At 45.9% G+C, this 19,346-nt stretch overlaps 1 protein-coding gene across 3 annotated transcripts in view; it reads right to left on the bottom strand.

Annotated features, from left to right (window-relative positions):
- RMND5A (required for meiotic nuclear division 5 homolog A) overlaps positions 1-19,346 on the bottom strand; it is a 683,833-nt gene that overhangs the window by 400,198 nt on the left and 264,289 nt on the right. For all 3 annotated transcript variants that reach the window (XR_011282312.1, XM_069632185.1, XM_069632186.1), the window contains one exon: positions 16,751-16,885. Coding sequence is in view for 2 of the 3 variants with exons in the window: in XM_069632185.1 (XP_069488286.1) it covers positions 16,751-16,885 (135 nt within the window). In the remaining variant the exon portion in view is untranslated. The remainder of the gene's footprint in view (positions 1-16,750; positions 16,886-19,346) is intronic.

Genomic DNA, 19,346 nt, shown 5'->3' with positions numbered 1-19,346 from the left:
GATTGAGTTGCCCTGGAACATGTTGTGACAACAGAAACATCTTGTGTCTGAGAGCCCATATCCAAATGTTCTGGGACAGCTTGGATAGCCCTAGAGAGTGAGTACCCCCCTGTTTGTTCAGGTAATACATAGCTGTAGTGCTGTCCGTTAGAATCAGCACTGTTTTCCCTTGCAGTTGTACCTGAAAGGCTTTCAAAGCCTTGAACACTGCTAACAGCTCCAGTAAATTTATATGGTAGGATGCTACGAGGAGACCAAACCCCCTGTGCTGTCTGCTGAAGCAGATGAGCTCCCCACCCTGTGAGAGATGCGTCTGTCGTGAGAGTGGCTTCCACTGCAGGGGTGGTGAAGGTCTTCCCCTTCAAGAGGTTTTCTCTTGACCACCAATGCAGAGAAAGAACGAGGGCTGGCGAGACAACTACCAGATCTTCCCATTGTCCGCTGGCCTGACACCGCTGGCTGTTGAGGCACACTTGCATGGGACGCATGCGCAGCCGTGCGTGGGGAACCAAGTATATGCACAACGCCATTATCCCTAGCAAACTCATGGCTTTGCGTACCGTCCGTCACCTCCCGAATGGCTACATATTGAGGGATCTGAGAAAGCATGTTCTGAACCCTCTCGTTGGAGGGGAAGACGAGGCCGTCTTCCGTCCAATCAGAGCTCCCAGAAATTGTTTCACCTGGCAGGGGACTAAACTGGATTTCTTTTAGTTGATTGAGAAACCCAGGCTGAAGGAAATCTACAATTTTTTGGGTGTTTGAAAGACAAGCGTCAAACGAGTCCCCCGTGGTAAGCCAGTCATCGAGGCAAGGGTAAACTGGGACTGATAGTCTGCGCAGGTGTGCCGCTGCCATTGCCAGGACTTTGGCACTGAGGCAATGCCGAAGGGGAGTACCTTGAACTGGTAATTCCTATCCTGGATCATGAACCTCAGATATTTCCTGTGCGCTGGCAACATTGAAATATGAAAGTATGCATCTTTCATGTCCAATGTTGCCATGAAGTCCCCTTGCTTCAGCAATGGGGTCACCTCCTGCAGTGTTACCATGCTAAACATCTGGGGTTTTATCAACGTGTTCGCTGAGCACAGGTCTAGAACAGGGCGCTTGCTGAGATCCTTTTTGGGTACAAGGAAGTACACTGAATAAATACCCCTGTTTACCTGAAGAATAGGGGCAGCTTCTATGGCGTCCTTTCCCAGCAGTGCTTCCACCTTTGGGATCAGCATCTCCAGATCGTCCAGTGAAAGGCGCCATCAGCGCGGCAGTCAACTGCGGAGGTCAGGCCAATTCCATGCAATAGCCGTGGGCGACCGCCTTTAAGACCCACTGGTCGGAAGTTATCCCCTCCCATGCCATGAGGAAAGATGTTAATCGCCCCCGACCGGGGTGACATGGGAGGGGACCTGGACATGGTGGTAATTTCTGACCAGAGGTTGTGGCTCCTCTGGGATTGGGGCCTCTGCCTCTACCTTTGCAGCGTTTCTGACCCCTTGAGGGGTATTAAGGGGGGCTTCCAGATGTTTGATTTGTGTTGAAGTTACCTGTGCCGTAGTTGTTTTGACCAGCACGGGCTTGCCCTCGAAAGGACCGCCGAGAGTTACTACGCCTCTGGGAGGAGGGTTTCTGTGTAATTTGTTGCAGAGACTTTAGAGTCTCATGCTCCTTCTTGGCTGTTTCCAAAGCCTCATCCACCGCTTTCCCGAAGAGGTTAGTCTCCTCAATGGGTTTATTAATGAAGGAGGCCCGAGTCTCAGGTTTAAATCCTGATGTACGCAGCCAAGCGTGCCTTTTCAGTAGGGTCCCTTGTGCAAGAGACCTGCCTGCAGTTTCCGCAGTGTCCAAGGTGTTCTTCACCACGTTCTGGTTAACTAGTCTTCCCTCCGTTATAATGGAGAGAAGCTTTGACTTGGCGGGTTCGGGGACCTCTTGGAGGCCTTGCTGGAGCCAGTTCCATTGGGCATCAGCATAGCTTGCTAATAGAGTAGTATTATTAACAACCCGTATAGTGTAAGCGGCTGCTGACGTGACACGTTTGCCCAGGGCATACAGCCGTTTAGATTCCTTGTCTGGTGGTGATTATCCCGTGGCAAGGGGTACTCCTGCCCTCTTTAGAGTGGTAGTCACTACCAGTGAATCTGGGATGGCGTGCCCTTTGATGTATAGAGGGTCGAAAGGAGAAGGCCGAATTAATTTTTCGAGACTCGGGTTCACCGCCCGTGTTTGAGCAGGTGACACCAATGAGGGAGCTACCCTTCTCTTAACAGAGTTGAGGGGGATAGATTGACTCGCCGGAAGTTTTTCCTTAATGATATCCTCCACGAAATCCTGCTTAGGTACTGCCTCTTGAGTGGCAATTTTAAAGTATTCAGCTGCTTTTTTCAACATGGAGTTGAATGCCATTTGGTCATCTACAGGAGAAGCCTGGCGAGCTGGGGTGAACGGAGGAGAGTCTAGGCACAAAACATCAGAGTCCTGATCTTGCTGTGTCCATGGGTCCTGACCTTCCTGCTGGGTTTCCTCCCAGTTGTCCGTAGTATCCTGTTGGTCTTCCTCAGTTTTGCAGAAAAGAAGCTTCTTCTTCGTTATAGATGTCTCTATATGTGTCCATCTGGACCATGTCTTCCTGTTGGAAAACATGAGACTGATCTTCCTGAATTTGAAGGTTAGGTTCTACCCGAGCCCTTTTTTCGGGGGAAGATTATCAGAAAAACTGATGATCTGCTCCAGCCGATCCATACACCCGTCACATTTTTCTGTAGTCCATTTAGAGGACCCAAACGGGCCTGCGTGAGGAGAAACTACGTTCTCAGTCCTGCGGCGTCGAAAGGAGTCTCTCAGGGCGTTGGAAAGAGGCTCACTACCATCCTCGTAAGCGTCGTCAGAATCGGAAACCCAATCTGCCGAAATTCTTTCCGCGGCTTGTCCCATAACCTTAGGCGGAACCGGGGTAAGGCCCACTGCCGCTGTAATTCTACCGATGCTGCTTTCGATAGTCGCCGAATCGTCGTGAGACAGTGGCTCCGACGGTTTATCGGCAGGTGTAATATCTTCTGCGGCGCTAGAGGGCCTAGCGGTTGGTTTTACGGGTAGAGGCCTAGTCGTAGTTTTCGGGCCTACCGCTGCCTTAGAGACAGTTGAAGCGTCGGGCTCCCGCGCTTCAACTCGTGTAGGTTTCGGAGGAGCGCCCTTAGGTTGTTTAGATTGCCCAGTCGCAAGACGCATCTGCAGATGCGGGGAAGGCTTTGGATCTGAACGATCCGAGGGAACCGTTGAAGTTTTCGGCGGCCCTGTTCGCGCCTTTGCCTTTTTCAGCAAAGACATCGAAATCAGCGTGGGGGTTGTGTGCTTAGTGCAATGCGCTTGTACGCTCCTGTCGCCGGGTGTTGTCCCTGTAGCAAGACCATAGTCGAGCCTTAAAGGGTCAGGGACGGGCGGGGCGGACCTAGAAGCATCCACCTCAAGGTCTAACATCTGTAACGGATGTTTGGTCATCCGAAGTACTCCCGTCACTTTCAGCAGGTGTGGCGGTGGGGGAAGGGGGTTCCACGCGTGACATACCGTACGTGGCCTACCGCTTTACATGGCGCTACTTAAAGGTCTTAGGCCGAAGGAGTTTGCACGCCGTACACAGCTTCTCGTCGTGCTCTAGGGGGAGACAGGCGTTACACGTCCTGTGTTCGTCCTTCCCAGGATATCTGACCCTAAACTTCGGGCAGAATCTAAAAGGAGTCCTTTCCATAGCTAAAGGGAAGGATGACCAGACCAACAAGGAAAAGAGGGGAAAAGGAGGAAAGACATACTTTGACAATATGGCCACCACGACCCCACTCTCCCTACTGTATAGGTCAGCCAGAGGGCCCGACCACGTGGAAAATCCAGCCGTAGATGAATCCCCCGTAGTCTTCGTCGAAGATATTCTTGTTGGGCGAAGTAAATTAACGGGGAATAAACCGACAATTTGGTAAAGATAAACAATGTCTCTAGTATGAGCTCCGCTATAGGGCGACCAGTTATCTGGGTGGAAAAAAACAATCTTAAGGACCTCGGCGCACGAGGGATTTTGGGTACACCACACGTCACGATAGGGATAGTGTTACAGACACGCCTATGCCGACGTCCCATTTCGGTCCCCGAAAGACAAGATGCAATACTCTGCAGTTACCACTGGATATCAGACCATATGCACAGCATGTGATTCTAAGCAGATTAACAAGCATCAGAAAGAAATCTTTCAATGCCAGAAAGACTGGCAGGAGTTCTAGGTAGTTGATATGAGACATTCTGTCCTGGGGCATCCAAAGATTGTACACCTCGATGTGACCCAACGTCGCACCACACCCTAGGAGGGAGGAATCTGTTGTAACCGTAATCTTTGGGAAGGGCTCCTGGAAGTAGGTCCCCACTGAAAGGTTGCTGGAGGTTGACCACCATTGAAGATCCACTGTCATGGAGGATGGTATTGGAATTATTTTAAAATCCGGGTCCACAGCTTGGGACCAGCATCTCTGAAGCGCTAGCTGTGATCGCCTCATTTTCAGTCTTGCAAGAGGTAGGGCTATTACGCATGAAGCCATCAGGCCCAGGAGTCTCTGTAACCACCAGGCCGACACGTGGGAGGAGTTCAGGAAAAGAAGGCACATGGCCAATAAATCCGCTATTCTGTCCTCCATAAGGAAACTGGTGCAGGAAGAATCCCAACGGAAACCTAGAAAAGTCAGGTCTTGAGCAACCATCAGACTATTTCCACCAGTTCACCGACAGGCCCAGTTGGAACAGGAGCTGCAGGAGTGAAAATTGGATGTTGCAGCCCATGGACAAGGACTCTGCCGAAGCAAATCGGGCAAATATGGATAGACACGAACTTCCTGCCATCTGAGGAACGCTGCGATATCTGCCATCCTCTTTGCGAAGACACGCGGTACAGAGCTGAGACCAAATGGCAGCACTCAATATTGGAAGTGTTCCATTCTAAAGGTATTTCCGATGTGGGCCTCAGAACAGGATATGCATGTAAGTGTCATGAGCCAATCGCCCTTCCGGAGAGAAGATCTCATCTGGCTGGGCATGATCATTTTGAATTTCTCTTGGGCTAGGAAAAGAATGAAGTTGGAAAGGTAGAGGATAGTGCGCAGGCCAGCCTGGTTGGGTTTGGGCACTGTAAACAGACAGGAGTAAAAGCCCTCCCCTTGCTTCCACAAGGGAACAGGTTCCACCGCTCGGAGTTTCACAAGTTTCTGTACCTCAGCTCTGAGGGAGGGAGACCCAGTTTGCTAAAGAGGAGGGTGAGGTATGAGGGAGGGGCAAGCAGAAGCCAGCCCGGGCGATGGACAATGCCCATCAGTCTTTTGTGATGGTTTGGCACGCCTACAGATGAGACGATAACCGTTCTCCCACCAGAGTCTTGTGTGACTAATGAAAAACATAATTTGGATGGTTTGTCGGCAGGGAGCCCACCTGTTGTCGAAGGGAAGGCCGATAACCGAGAGAATAACCGGACACTTTGGCTTCGCTGCTTGCAACGAGGTTCACCATAGTAAACTTCTGCTTGGCGTGCTGGACGCTCCTGCAGCCCTCTAAAACCTGAGAAGGCCCTTGTCTGGGACCCTGACCTCTGCAAATAGGCTGCTTTAACGGGGCGTTTTGCAAGCACTGACAAATATTTAGCCATTTGGGTGCATGCCTTTGTTTTATTGAGTTCCACATCGGTGGAGGAGCGGAACAGTTCTTTACCTTCGAAGGGAAGATCAAGTACTTTGTCCTAAGCCTCCTTTGAGAACTTTGTAGCATGCAAATTCGGAAAGCTCCTTCCACAGCTTGAGATTTGCAGCTGCAAGGATAACTTCGGTATTCGTGTGGCGCAGCTGAAGACCAGAATTGGAAAATACTTTTTTCCCCAATGGCGTCAAGAAGTTTGTCCTCTTTGGACAGGACCGGAGAGGCAGCCATGGAGGATGTGGAGGACGGCTTGAGCTGCTACCACCACCGTTGATGAGGGGAGTGGACATGCAGTCAACAGGTATGTCCTCTAACGAGTGTAGCTTGGCATCCGGTCAAAGTATGCAATGTTTGTAAGTAACGGGTTAACCAATGGGAATCCCTCGCCACACCGCCTATGATGAATAATGACAGACAATTAGTGGCCAGCATAGTGGTGTAGTGAAACGATTAGCGATGTTGGGATGGGTTCAGGAGGAGCCATCAGATAGTTACTGAACAATGAAGAAGTTAAAATGTAATACGTTTTGTAACTGATATCGTATTGTAACGTCACTGCGGATGTATTTTGAATTCAAAATCCTCCCATACTCTTACTAATTTTGAGAGTTATTTGAATGCTGTCCTTCCTGTTATTCTGTGTTTTGAATAAAGTTGGGTTTTACTGTGCACACTTAGTACTCCATTATTGAGTATTGGTTTTTTTATGCTAGTGTGGCAATTTGGGCCCAGCTCTATACTATGAAAAGTGGTTTGTGGGCAATGCCTTGATTGTAGCAAAACAGAATATAGCCATCCATAGCTCGGGGAGCCTGGGAGACTCAGTGTCTCCAGTTGGGTGTTGGATGGGGATAATTGTATTGCTATGGAAGAACGGATCTATAGATCCCAGGGATGCCCACGTACATTTGAAGATTTAGAATGCATGCGGAAATGGGATGTCAATTATTTATGGTGAGGTAATTTTGGATAGTCCACACTGGGGCTTAGAGGGTCGGAGGGGGACTGAAAAGGGAGACAGAATGCTTCTTTGGGCCCTAAATGCATCAGGGCATGCATCATGTTTAAAGGATCTAAAGTACCGAGACTACATCTGCGGTGTAGTGATTGGTGTCTACCAATTACTTGTTACTGTAAAACAAATAAAAAGGTTCTAATAAAATAAAAAGCATGGCTTTATGGACAAGGACTATTCGATAAGCATACAATAACTAACTTAAGATTCCCTGGTTTCCCTCTCATGATTAAACAAGCAAACTGAACACTGTAGCCAAGGACTTTTGAAAACTGTATAAACAGTTTCCAAAATAAAATAGGTATAAATGATTTTAACATAGTTAAAAAGTGGTTGAAATTCAATGAAAACGCTAAACGTATGCTACAAAGCGCAAATTCTGCTGTGAAGCAACATGTTGCACAACAACCAGATGCAGTAGTAAGGGTACATTGATATAGATACAAGATATGACAGAATAGTAAGGGTATTCGTTCTTAGGATACAGAGAGGATATACAGGAGATTACAGGTAAGGAATGAAAGTTGAGAAAGGTTGACCCAATCTTTATTAGTGTGTTAGTAGATCTGCAGCCTGCTCACATCATAGCTAAATTGCTGTGAGCTTCACACAACTGCATTTCTGCTCTGTGTCTCAGCCTAAAGAGGAAAGGCTTTGGGACGGTCGCTTTCTAAAATTCCTTTTTAAAAGTTTGCACACCTTTTACATTTGAATATCTCACATTTTATTGCTGAAGAGCTTTCAAAACAAGGGATTGCGAATGTGGAAAATATCTGCACAAAAAAATATGAAGCAAAAATAACTTCTCACTTCTGATAGTAAAAAAAAGGAAACTAACAATCAACAGAGTTGATCTCTGAGCAGACAAAGAAAATGATAAAAACACTACAAATATGGACAAAAAAGGGTAAAAACAAAATGGGTCGTTTAGAACAATGAGTATTGTAAAAGGCATTTTGATTGTAATTCCTAATAGTAATCATCCAATTTGAAGACATGTCATGCCCATTTGTGTTGGAGATAACATTAAAAGACATTTAATATACAATGGTTACTTTGTAAAATATAGAACCCAGTATATCTATTTAAAAGCGCTGAAGTAGAGCAAGAAAGTAGCCCAGGCACCAGACATAAATATTACCTATATAGAAGGAAGGAGGGGGAGCACTAACTCTTCTTTCTTATCAAGGGTATTCTGTTACAAATACTTACGTTTCAGGGGCATATGGGTATGATCACCAGGCCAATGGTGACCCTGTATCAGAAACAAAAAGAAGAAAGCCTGTAGTTGCCCACAGGTGAACCAGGCACATGTCCTTCAAGGCATTTTCAAAACTGAGATTCATAAATAACATATTATAATAAAATAAACTTTCAGAAAACAAATTCAATCATAATAGGTAATTATAGTGCTGCCCAAGAACCACGGGCAGTAAGTGTACCAGGAATTCAAGCTACACAGGATTTCTTAGACCCTTAACACACAAAAGTAAAAATTCCAAAAACAAGTGTTCAATATTCACACTAGTGTCATTCAAATATAGCAATTCTACTACAGTCAACTCAAATGGTTACATAAATTAACCAACGGGTTTCGGATATTGCACTATATCCACCTCAGGTCTTTGCATTGCCCTTCATAAACCAATTCTAGTCTCTTATTGCTCATCTGTGGACCTGAAATTATGTTGGAAATTATAATTAACCCATGGGCATATACATCAGTGAATCACAAAACATCTTGGTTGCAAAAAGTAACTGACCTCTGCTCTAAGTTATGAGTCGGTCTGTCCTGTTAATGGAAATGTATGTATTGCTCATAGAACCATGGTTACACATACAGAGCAGTTTCATGGTGCATCAATCACAAAGTGCTGTTAAAATTTAAACAGATTTCCCCAATTCACTCACCCAGCTTCTCTCAGATCTAGCTTGCCAGGTATTTTTTTGTGCTCCAAATGGCATCACTGGTATCCTTCTGTGAATGAGGCTGTCGAGGTAAACCAACATCTGTTTCAGTATGTGTCCCCAGGTGACAAGGCCAACGTTGTGTTCAACTTTTCCCCGCCTCCATCGAGAGTACCCTCAGTCTATTCTTCCTCTCGGCACTCGAGTGCTCGGGTGAACCCGAGCCCCTTGCGCTTTACTCATGGGTCTGTCGCCGTTATCATAAGCAGGGTTAATCTCATGTGCCTCCTTGATTATGGTGCCCCACATAGGGAGAACTATATGATCAGCAACACTCGTGCGGTTCACTTACCAGTGTTTACTGTAAAAGCAGACCGTGAGGCAGAAGACCGGCATCACCGGTCGGGGTGCCCCATGGCCGCATTAACAACAGAGGTCACCATGTTAACAACATTCGCGCATGCGCAAGGACGTCCATCCCACGTGGCGCCCATCTTGGAGAGAGTGTCAGCCTCCTTAGCGGAGGCAGTTCTACTCAGGAGGGCATTCAATCAGTTAACCGCCCTCACCCTCATCACCTCAAATGAAATAAATACATTTATATACATTGTACAGCTTGTAACCACCTGCCCCCCTCGGGATGCATCTGACTGAGAACCTGTTAAATTCCCAAGTGACCGGTCTCATCTGAGTAACAAACATTTTGGATATTACAAACAGCCATTTACATTTGGTTACCTTTTGCCTCACAGGACCAGCCGTTTCAATTCTATTCGACATGGTGCAAAGGTTCCTAAGCGTATATAGTATGTTACTTCATTAGGTACTCATTTACACAACTTATCCTGTGCTACTATAAGATTATTTCAATAAAGCAAAAGAGTAACATTGCTCTCAGGAGTCCCTGCTCACAGTCTAGATAAAATACATCAGATCCCAGTCGGAGTTCATTCCCTATGGAGTAAGCAAGTCCAATTGTTCAATCCATGCCACCTCCCTCTTTAGTAGTCTCCTATGGAGGTCCCCGCCCCTATGATGTGCTGTGACCTGTTCTAAAAATCACACATTTAAGTTGCGCTATACTGTGTCTGGCCTCTACAAGTGTGGCGCCACTGGTGTTTTCAGGTTTTTAGTTCTTATATTGGACTTCTGTTCTGTCCATCTAGTTTTGCCCTTCCTCACTGTCAGGCCTACAAAGTAGTACCCACACTGGTATCTCACCGCTTATATTACATTCATGGCATCACATGTACAAGAGTGCCTTAACTCTATTTTCTTCCCCGAGTGTGGGTGTGAGCGCTTGTTCCCCTTAATAACGTTGCTGCCGTGTTGACAGGTGCAGCACGGTTGTCTTCCCATGTATCTTTCTTTGGATTTATCAAGATGCCCTATATCAGCTCTCACCAGAGTGTTACAGAGTGATTATTCCTATAGGCAAATGTTGGAGGTTCTAGAAAGGCTCTCTAGGCTCTCTAAGGTTGGCTCTATACCCAGCATTTCCCAATGCTGTTTAATAATCCTCTCGATTATTGAGCTTTGGGTTGAGTGTCGTCACGTACACCGAGGAGGGACTGGTCTTGGGTGGTTTAGTTGTCAGAAGGGATGCTCTCGGTATCTTCCCTACTCTCTATGATATCCCTTTAACCAGGTCCTTATTGTATAGCCTTTCCTGGAATTTTACCTGTAGATCTGGGGCTTGTCTTCTGTACTCATTTGTGTTGGAGATATTTCGTCGGTACCTCAAATTGGCTTAACGGTACACTATCAATGGTACGCTTCAGATAAAGTATGTGGCAAGTAACCGGCTGTTTCTGTGAGTGGGTTTCTTGAAGATCCTCATGTTTAGTTTGTTATTGTCATGGTATATCTCCAAGTCCAAAAAGTGGATTCTCTCGATGCTATACAGGGTGCTAAACAATGCGTGGGTGCATTTGGTTCATCATTTTCGAAGAAGTTGGTTAAGTCATTGATGGGTCCAATCCAAATTCCAAAAACATCATCCATGTAGCATACATACACTGACAAATAATGTCTCTGCTTAATTGAGTTCAGAATATGTTCCGTCTCCAAATAGAGCATGAACGGGTTACATGGAGATTTGGAATTTAACAGATTCTCGGTCAGATGCATCCATGGTGAGGCAGGTTGTTCCAAGCTGTATAATGTATGTAAAATAATGTATTTCATTTCAAGTGATGAGGGGGACGGCGGTTAATTGATTGAATGCCCCCGTGGGTATAATGTCTCCGCTATGGAGGCGCACACAGACTCCCAAACATGGCTGCCACTTGGAATGGACGTCAATGCGCATGCACAAATGGCATTACCATGGTGATCTTTGTTATTAATGCGGCCATGGGGCACGTGATCGGTAATTCCGGTCTTCTGCCTCACGGTCTGTGTTTACAGTAAACACTGGTAAGTGCCCTGCCGTAGCCGTGAGCCGTCCCACTTCCCCAAGGACCACAAACAAGGACGAATCCTGTCCTGTGCCTGTCTCCCCTAGACAGGGCAGCTGCCCACATGGAGAATGATTCCCTCGATGCTGCAGGAGCAGTGACGCCTGCACGAAGCCTCCTGAAACACATGCAGTCCATGCTGCTGTTTTAGGAATAGCGCTGTGCAAGCATTTCCTTTTCGGCTGCACACGCGAAATTGGATGCTGCCTAGTTTCACTTAAAAAAATCACTGAGCTTTGATTCGCTCCCTCAACCACAGCAGCCTGCTGGAATACTTATTCTGTTGGACTTTTTGATGCCGCCATTGGCACGAACGTGGTAAATACCACGCCAAGATGGCTGCTCCACTGAAGTGAGCTGCCTACACCTCGCCAAGGCCACCCCCGTGACGTCGCCGTCGACTGCTGCATCCGGATTGGATGGGCAGCACCATATGTTAGTCCTGCCGGAGCCGTTAGACGCGAGCCGTCCCACTTCCCACGGACCACAAACAATAACGAATCCTGTCCTGTGCCTGTCCAGTGACTCTAGTGACTGTGGCCAGACCCTTTTCACCTAACATTGTGCACTTCAGCGCCCACTGTCCGGTAAGTCTCCTCTATATTGGGGATGCTTTCTCAATGCCTGCCTTCCATGCTTACTCACCCTTACCGTACCCAACTGTATGCCGGCACTACTCAAACCTCTTGCCAGTTTTACAAGTATCACATGGGTGAACCTCGGAACATTTGCCTCCCCACAACCTTGCTTGGGGCACTCGTGGGTCTATTTCCACAACACCGCAACCTCACCATTAGCGTACCCCGTTATCTGATTTGTTTCCACTCGCCTGTGACTTCCAGATAAGACACTTTATAAACTTTGCCTGCTAATGTAATCCGTGCTTGAGCTTGACTATTTGCATTGTATTTCGACTATGTATAGGTCTTCATTGACTGCTAACATGCTTATATCTGCCCTACTTTGACTTGGCCATATCTCGTTAGCCTATGCCTGCCTTGATGTTGCACAACTGAAACTGCCCTCTTTGCACCTTATCAACTACTTCGAATTTAGCCTATGCCTGCCTTGATGTTGCAAACAAACTGCGGCTGTAGTCTAATTGAAGTTGCCCTTCTTCTGCACCGTATTAGCAATCTCGAACATAGTCCTTGCCTACCTTGCTGTACTATTAACTAAATTGCCCTCTCTCTGCATAATATCAACCAGGCTCCCTTGGCTCATTCTCACCATGTTCCCTTTTTGTATCATGAACAACAGCATTCCATGTAGCAGCAACAGCTACATACCATACAACAATGGACTAGCTAAACTCGGCTGCCCTAGACACCATCCCATCCCCTGTCCCACACCCTTCCTCCCCTCCCTTCCCTTCCACCATTCCCACACACTGCCAAAGTTAATGCCACACCAGCTAATACCCTACTCAACATTACCAACCTAACCATAGCTGACTACACTGCCACCAACCCCTACCGTCCCAATCCATTAGGATACCGCCCCACAACCAACCCTACCCTCCATGACCGCAATAACAGACTCTGCGCTAGACTCCCTACCACATCCAGCAAGCTGCCTGCCACACCTATGACCAAGAACACAATTAAGGACAGCGCTAATGCCACTAACACGACATCCCTAAAAGGTACACTACTCGATGTTAGATCCCTAGTAGCCCACCCACCGAAATTGCCGACATCATCCTTTCAGGAGACCTCGACTTCCTTGCTACTACAGAAACATGGCTACATGAAGCAGCAGAACCTTCCCTCACTCTTGCTATTCCCGACAACTACTCCTTCCTCAGAGCGGACAGACCTAATGCTCGCGGAGGTGGTGTGGCAATCATATTCAAATCCTCACTCGACCTCAGACCGATCACTACCCCCCCTCCCCCCCTAAATTCTTGTGAGCACCTCACCTTTAAAGTACAAACTACCCCTAAGAGCACAATTACTCTGCAATTAATCTACAGGCCCCCAGGCCCCACAGGATTCTTCGAGGAAGACATTACCACTCTCATAGCAGAGAACTCCAAGCCCCACTCCCAAAATATTATTCTAGGAGACTTTAATCTAGGGTATAATGACCTTAACGACACTCCAGCCGCCTCCTTGGATAACGCCCTATCCGAGCACGACTTCACTCACGTCATTACACTACCTACCCACCAGTAAAATAGAACCATTGACTGGGTCGCAACCCATAACTGCAATATCACCTGCAAAGCCCCACAATCTCTTGCATGGACTGACCATTCCCTCATAATATTCGACATCAACCTAAACAATCCTAACCCTAAGCAGCGCCCCTACGCACCAGCCTGCCTGACTAGAAACAAGCGCATCACCACTGCGGAGACCCTCACACCACTGATCCTCCCCCTCCTAAGCACACTCCCAGCCACCGCCAACCTTAACCTTCTAGTCAAGACCTACAATGATGCCCTAACTAGCGCCATTGATGCCGTTGCACCACTAAAGCTACGCAAAGGTAAACCTAGAGCTCATTTGAACTCTTGGTACACACCGGAACTCAAAACTCTTAGGAAAAAGAAAACCAAGATGGAAACCCTATGGAAAACTAACTCCTCAGTAGAAAACAAATCCAATCTCACGACCATCTCCTCCCACTACAAGAAAAAGATAATCTGCACTAAAAAGGAAGCCTACAATGTTAGAATAAACAATGCCCAATCATCTGCTAAAGAACTCTTCACCATCCTGAAGGAATTAGAAAATCCCAAGCCTCCAAACGATACTTGCGTGAAGGACAAGCCATGGTGCACCAGCATCCAAAATGCCCTGGCTAACAAAATCATTGGTCTTCAAAACAAAATCGAGTCCAAAAGGCTACAACTCTCAAACAGTAACGCCTTCATACCTAGCACACCTACCCCGACCAACAACACTTCCGGCTTCACATTTAAAATGGTCACTATACCCGAAATCCAAAAAATCATAGCATCCCTCAAACCCTCTAATTGCAAAGGGGACAGCTGCCCCGCCCAGATCAAATATGCTGCGCGAGACCTAGCGCCCTTCATTTCCAAACTAATAATCATATCCTTCTCGACCAATTCTGTACCTAACAATTTGAAACAGTCATGGGTTCTCCCCCCTTCTAACAGTCTCTCGACCCTGCCATTCCGACCAACTACAGGCCTATCACCACAGTCCCCTTCCTGCTAAAAATCCTTGACAGAGTTGCCTACCTGCAAATTCAAGATTACTTGGAGTCCAATCAACTGCTAGGCCTGCGTCAATCTGGCTTTTGTCCTCAACACGGAACAGAAAGCGCCCTTGTTGACCTCAAAAGTCAGATTGATGACATCAAGGACAAAAACAAAGCAGCTATCCTACTCCTTCTGGACCTCTCGGCAGCCTTCGACCTGGTTGACCACAAAATACTCTGCAACCACCTCTCATCTGCTGCCCACTTCTCCCCCTCTGCTGTCATGTGGATACAATCCTTCCTAGCCAACAGAACCATGAGGGTCTTCTCATCTGTGGCTGCAGCAGACCCTATCCCCATCACCTCTGGTGTCCCACAAGGGTCCTGTGTCTCCCCCACCCTCCATAACATCTTTACAAAGCCGCTCTTTGATAAACTGGACCATCTGGGCGTCGCCTACAACAACTACGTAGATGACACCCAAATACTCCTCACCATCACCGGCAACTACAACACAGACACTACCAGGATTAACGAAATCCTACAGAAACTTAGCCCGACTACTCAAACTTCACCATAGATGGCAACATCATCCCAGTCGTGAAAAATGTGAAAACCTTAGGCTTCTACCTCAATGCCAACACCAACCTCTCCAAACAAGTTAATAAGACCGCCTCAGCCACTGCCTACACTGGAAAACTAATCAGGGCCTGCAGACCTTTTCTATCTACGAACAGCTGCCTCACTCTGGCTAGGGCCCTCATACAATCGAAACTTGACTACTGCAGTAGCCTCTATCTTGGTGCCAACCAAGCTAGAATCAAACTTCAGATCCTCCAAAACAATGCACTGAGAGCAGCATTAAATATTCCCAGGAGAGAGCACATCTCCCACATAAGAACATCATGCAAATGGTTTTCCATTCAACAACAAAAAAAATAATCGACTTAAAAACCCTCTGCCTCACCTATAAAGCTCTAAACCACCTAGCCCACCGTACCTCACCAACAAACTCACTTTAAAACCTAGCACTAGAATCACTAGATCCTCCAATACTCTGTGCCTCCCCGTGCCTAGATTGACCGTCAAAAGAGCTGGGGGCTCGAGCTTCACTGTCCTTGCCCCTCAACTTTGGAACACCTGACCGCTGAATATTAAATTGACCAAATCCTTCCAATTGTTCAGAAAAGTAGTCATTAGTTGGCTTTTGGAGAAGGCAATCCTTAGATAGACTAATCTCATTACTAACTGTATATATTGTACATACCTTGAAATGTTTAACCGTGAAATCTAACTACCTGCTTGTATATATGCCATATTACCACCACAATTGTATAACTGCAAAAAATGTTCTATATATACTGTAATTATGTAACCTGTCCTTAAGCGCCCATTTACCCCTGGGTCTGGAGCGCTATACTAAATAATAAACAAACAAGTGTTGCTGATTATATTGTTGTTCTCCCTATGTAGGGCACCATAACCAAGGAGGCGCATGAGATTAATGCTGCTTATGATAACGGCGAGGGACCCTTAAGAAAAGCGCATGGTACTTGGTTCACGCAAGCACTAGAGCACTTAGAGGAAGAATAGACAGTGGGTACTCTCAATACATGAAGGCGGGGAAAAGTTGAACACGATCCTCAAGTAACAGGATAGAGGGGATTTACCTTGGCAGTTCTGGTGACACTAACCTTGTCACCTGGGGACACATACTGAAAGAGATGTTGGTTTACCTTGACAGCCTCATTCACAGCAGGATACCAGTGAGACCATTTGGAGCACAAGAAAACACCTGGGCAAGCTAAATCTGAGATAAGCTCGGTGAGTAAATTCTGGTTGACGCACCTTGAAACTGCTCTGTATGTAACCATGGTTATGTGAGTAATGTATACATTTCCATTAACAGGACAGACCAAATCACGACTGCGAGTGATTCACAGATGTATATCCCCTGGGTTAATTATAATTCTGTGCATAATTTCAGGTTACCAGATGAATAAGAGACTAGAATTGGTTTATGAAGGACAACTCAAAGCCCTGAAGATGGACATTGTGCAATATCCGAAACGCATTGGTTAAATGTATACAACCATTTTAGTTGACTGTAGTAGAAATGCTATATTTGAATGATACTCGAGTGAATATTGAACACTTGCATTTTGAATTTTGACTTGTGTTAAGGGTCTAAGAAATACTGTGTAGCTTTTATTCCTGGTACACCTGCTGCCCATGGTTCTTGGGCAACACTGTAATTACCAATTATTATTGATGAATTTTGTTTTCGGAAAGTTTGTTTTTATTAAAATGCGTTATGAATCTCAGTTTTGAAAGCATCTAGATTAATAAAAGCCTAGAAGGACATTGTTCGACAAGAGTTCACGTGGGTCACCTGCGGGCAACTACAGGCGTTTTTTTTTGATAAAAATTACCTACAACACAACTGGTGAAAACTAACAGCCATGCTGGTTACCTGGCATAGCTCCTCAGCGACGTCTAGCATGCCTTGACGAAAGAAATGTTCAACCATCACTTCACTTAATATCCGCTGGCTGTCAGTTTGCCAGCAACCATCAATCCCCACACTGCTTATGTCTGATTCAAAATTCTGAAATGAAAAAATATTAGCACAATGGCATTTAGAAACAGTATATGGCAATGCACATATTGTACACAATGTTATATTTTGTAAGAGCCGCTGATATTTGTTTTTTGACTTGCTATTCACATATCTATACCAAAACAATGGCTGTTTATTTTTTAAGACAAAATTTGTTTTACTTGCTTAAGAGCTCATATTTCTTCCCACGTTCATGAACAGTAAGTACTCATCAAATGAAAATCATATGCCGAATCCTGAGCATTGTCCACTAAACACAATCAAGGGCAGCAGCAATAGATGTCTCGCTTTTAACGATGTCACAAAGTAGTAGGTTATTTTGGTGTTACTGAAACTGCTGTGCTATCTATCAATCACAAAGTGTTTTCTTGCTCAAGAGGAGAATGCCAAGTATTTTCACACTAGATCGGACCTCCGTACAACAACTGAATGGAGAAACATTAGCAATAAACATTATATGCTCTGGGGACCTGATGCACAATGGTCTTGCCTCATTTCAAGCCAGCAGATCCAATCCAGCCTACTACGTCAGTAGTAGTAGTGAGAAAAATGTCTCCATGTTGGCAATTTCTACTGTAAGTGAGGCCTGAGCAGATGTGATAAACACTGGAACGAAATCTGCACTACAGTGGGTCATTTACAAGTGCTCTCAATGTGTTAACCTTCATGAGTAATGACTTAAAACTATGACAGCCTACTACAAGTGCATAATTAGTGTGCAGCCAGTGTGTGCGCCCATTCCTGAGATTTGGTTGAACAGTTTGGAAAACCAAAGGCCTAAAAACAATGCAAGCTTCCATCGTGTACTTTCATTTTAATATTAAACGAGTGCAGCCTATAGGACACAATATCCTCCAGACCAATTATTCAACAAATGACAATTATACAAAAGAAATTCTGAACAAAAGTTTAAAAATCCAGTGCTAGCGTGAACTCTTCTCGATCTTGTCAAGCATTTGAATATTTTCCCAACATCTAAAAAGAAAGAAATCAAACTATATTAAAAATCATCATTCTCCCCATTTCACAGATACATAATTATAAGCATTTATAAAAAAAATAAGAAATGTCCAACAACAGTATTTTACTGCTCAGTGTTAGGGAGAATTCTCAGAAATGTGCTAATTCCATTCTACCTCAAAGAAAGACCCCCAGCTCTTTCTGCTGGACTTTAGGACTTTTAATTTCTAACCTGGAGAGAGCGAGACCTTTTTCCCCACTCTCGAATGTATTTTTCTGTGATTTGGTCTCGGTTTCTTTTTACTTTGGAGTCTGACAAACTCCATAGCCATCATCTTTACATTGTGACATACAGCACCTTCAGTGCAGTGGCACAGGGAAGTCTCTTAGATTTCCCAAAGGTTTAAATTTAAATACCTTCTCTTGGTAAAACTACTGTTTCTAAGAGCAGTGAAGTGAAATTGATTTTACTTACATGTTGTAACTTTCTAGACCCAGCACACTATCTTACAATAGGGTGCTGGAGGGGTTACTTAGTATCCCCTTTGTCTAGTTTCTCATGCAACATTTTTTATGTTACCCTTTCTACAATTAATTTAATGGCTGGCGGCAGTAGTTAATTTTTCCTACTAATGTGTGATTTTACTGTGGGCTGCAATTGCAGATGTAGTTGCTTTACTGCATCCATGGGTGCCCATTTCGTCAAAACGGCCCGGTCTTCTTTTTTCGCCATTTCTGGTTAGAAAGGTCCTTCTTGAGATTTGCTCTGCGCGCCAAACCAGGTTTGGTCCCTTTGTTCGTCTTGGCGGGATTGACTGGTGAAGCCCGCCTCTGGCTCCAGCATGTCTGGCATGGCAGGAAGCGAGGCAGGTGCCCATAACTCCCTGTGCTTAGTCTCCTTTGTTACAGGAATGCACCCAAGGGTGATTGGCTGGAGGGCTGTCCTTGGAGGACAGTCACCCTGCTGTGTGATTGACAGCTGGGCTACGAATGAATGGGAGAAACCTGCATAAAAGGCAAGGCTTTTTGCTTGGAAGGCAGTGTCGACCACTAGACGAAGGAATCCGAAGAAGAACTTGGAAGAGACGCTTGCTGCAAATCCTGGACCGTTGGTTTGCCCAGTGAAACCTTGCTGTATTGCTGAAACTCTGAATTCGCCTCGACTAGAGGAGCACTGCAACAGACGACTTCACCCCTTGGGTTGGTGGGACCAAATCAACCCCAAAGAGAACTCGTCTGGACATCCTCTCTGAGCTGGCTGTACTTCCATTGCTGCTGCAGGAACCGATTGCCGGGGAGAGGTACACCAGAATCGAGTGCATAATTTTTAAGTTTGACCCGAGCTCCAGGAAGATCCTCCCGACTCCCATGAAGCAGGACAGGCCAAGCCTGAGCCACCTCAACAGAGTGCTGGACGTCAGATGCAAGGAAAGTCCATCAAGGTATCCAAGAACCGCGGTGGTGCTGTTTGCGAGAGCTGTGAGAAGCT

This window comes from Ambystoma mexicanum, chromosome 6q (assembly GCF_040938575.1).
Source record: "Ambystoma mexicanum isolate Mex_15411 chromosome 6q, UKY_AmexF1_1, whole genome shotgun sequence".
NCBI classification, from domain to species: Eukaryota; Metazoa; Chordata; class Amphibia; order Caudata; family Ambystomatidae; genus Ambystoma; species Ambystoma mexicanum.
This window is presented reverse-complemented; position numbering and strand designations above follow the sequence as displayed.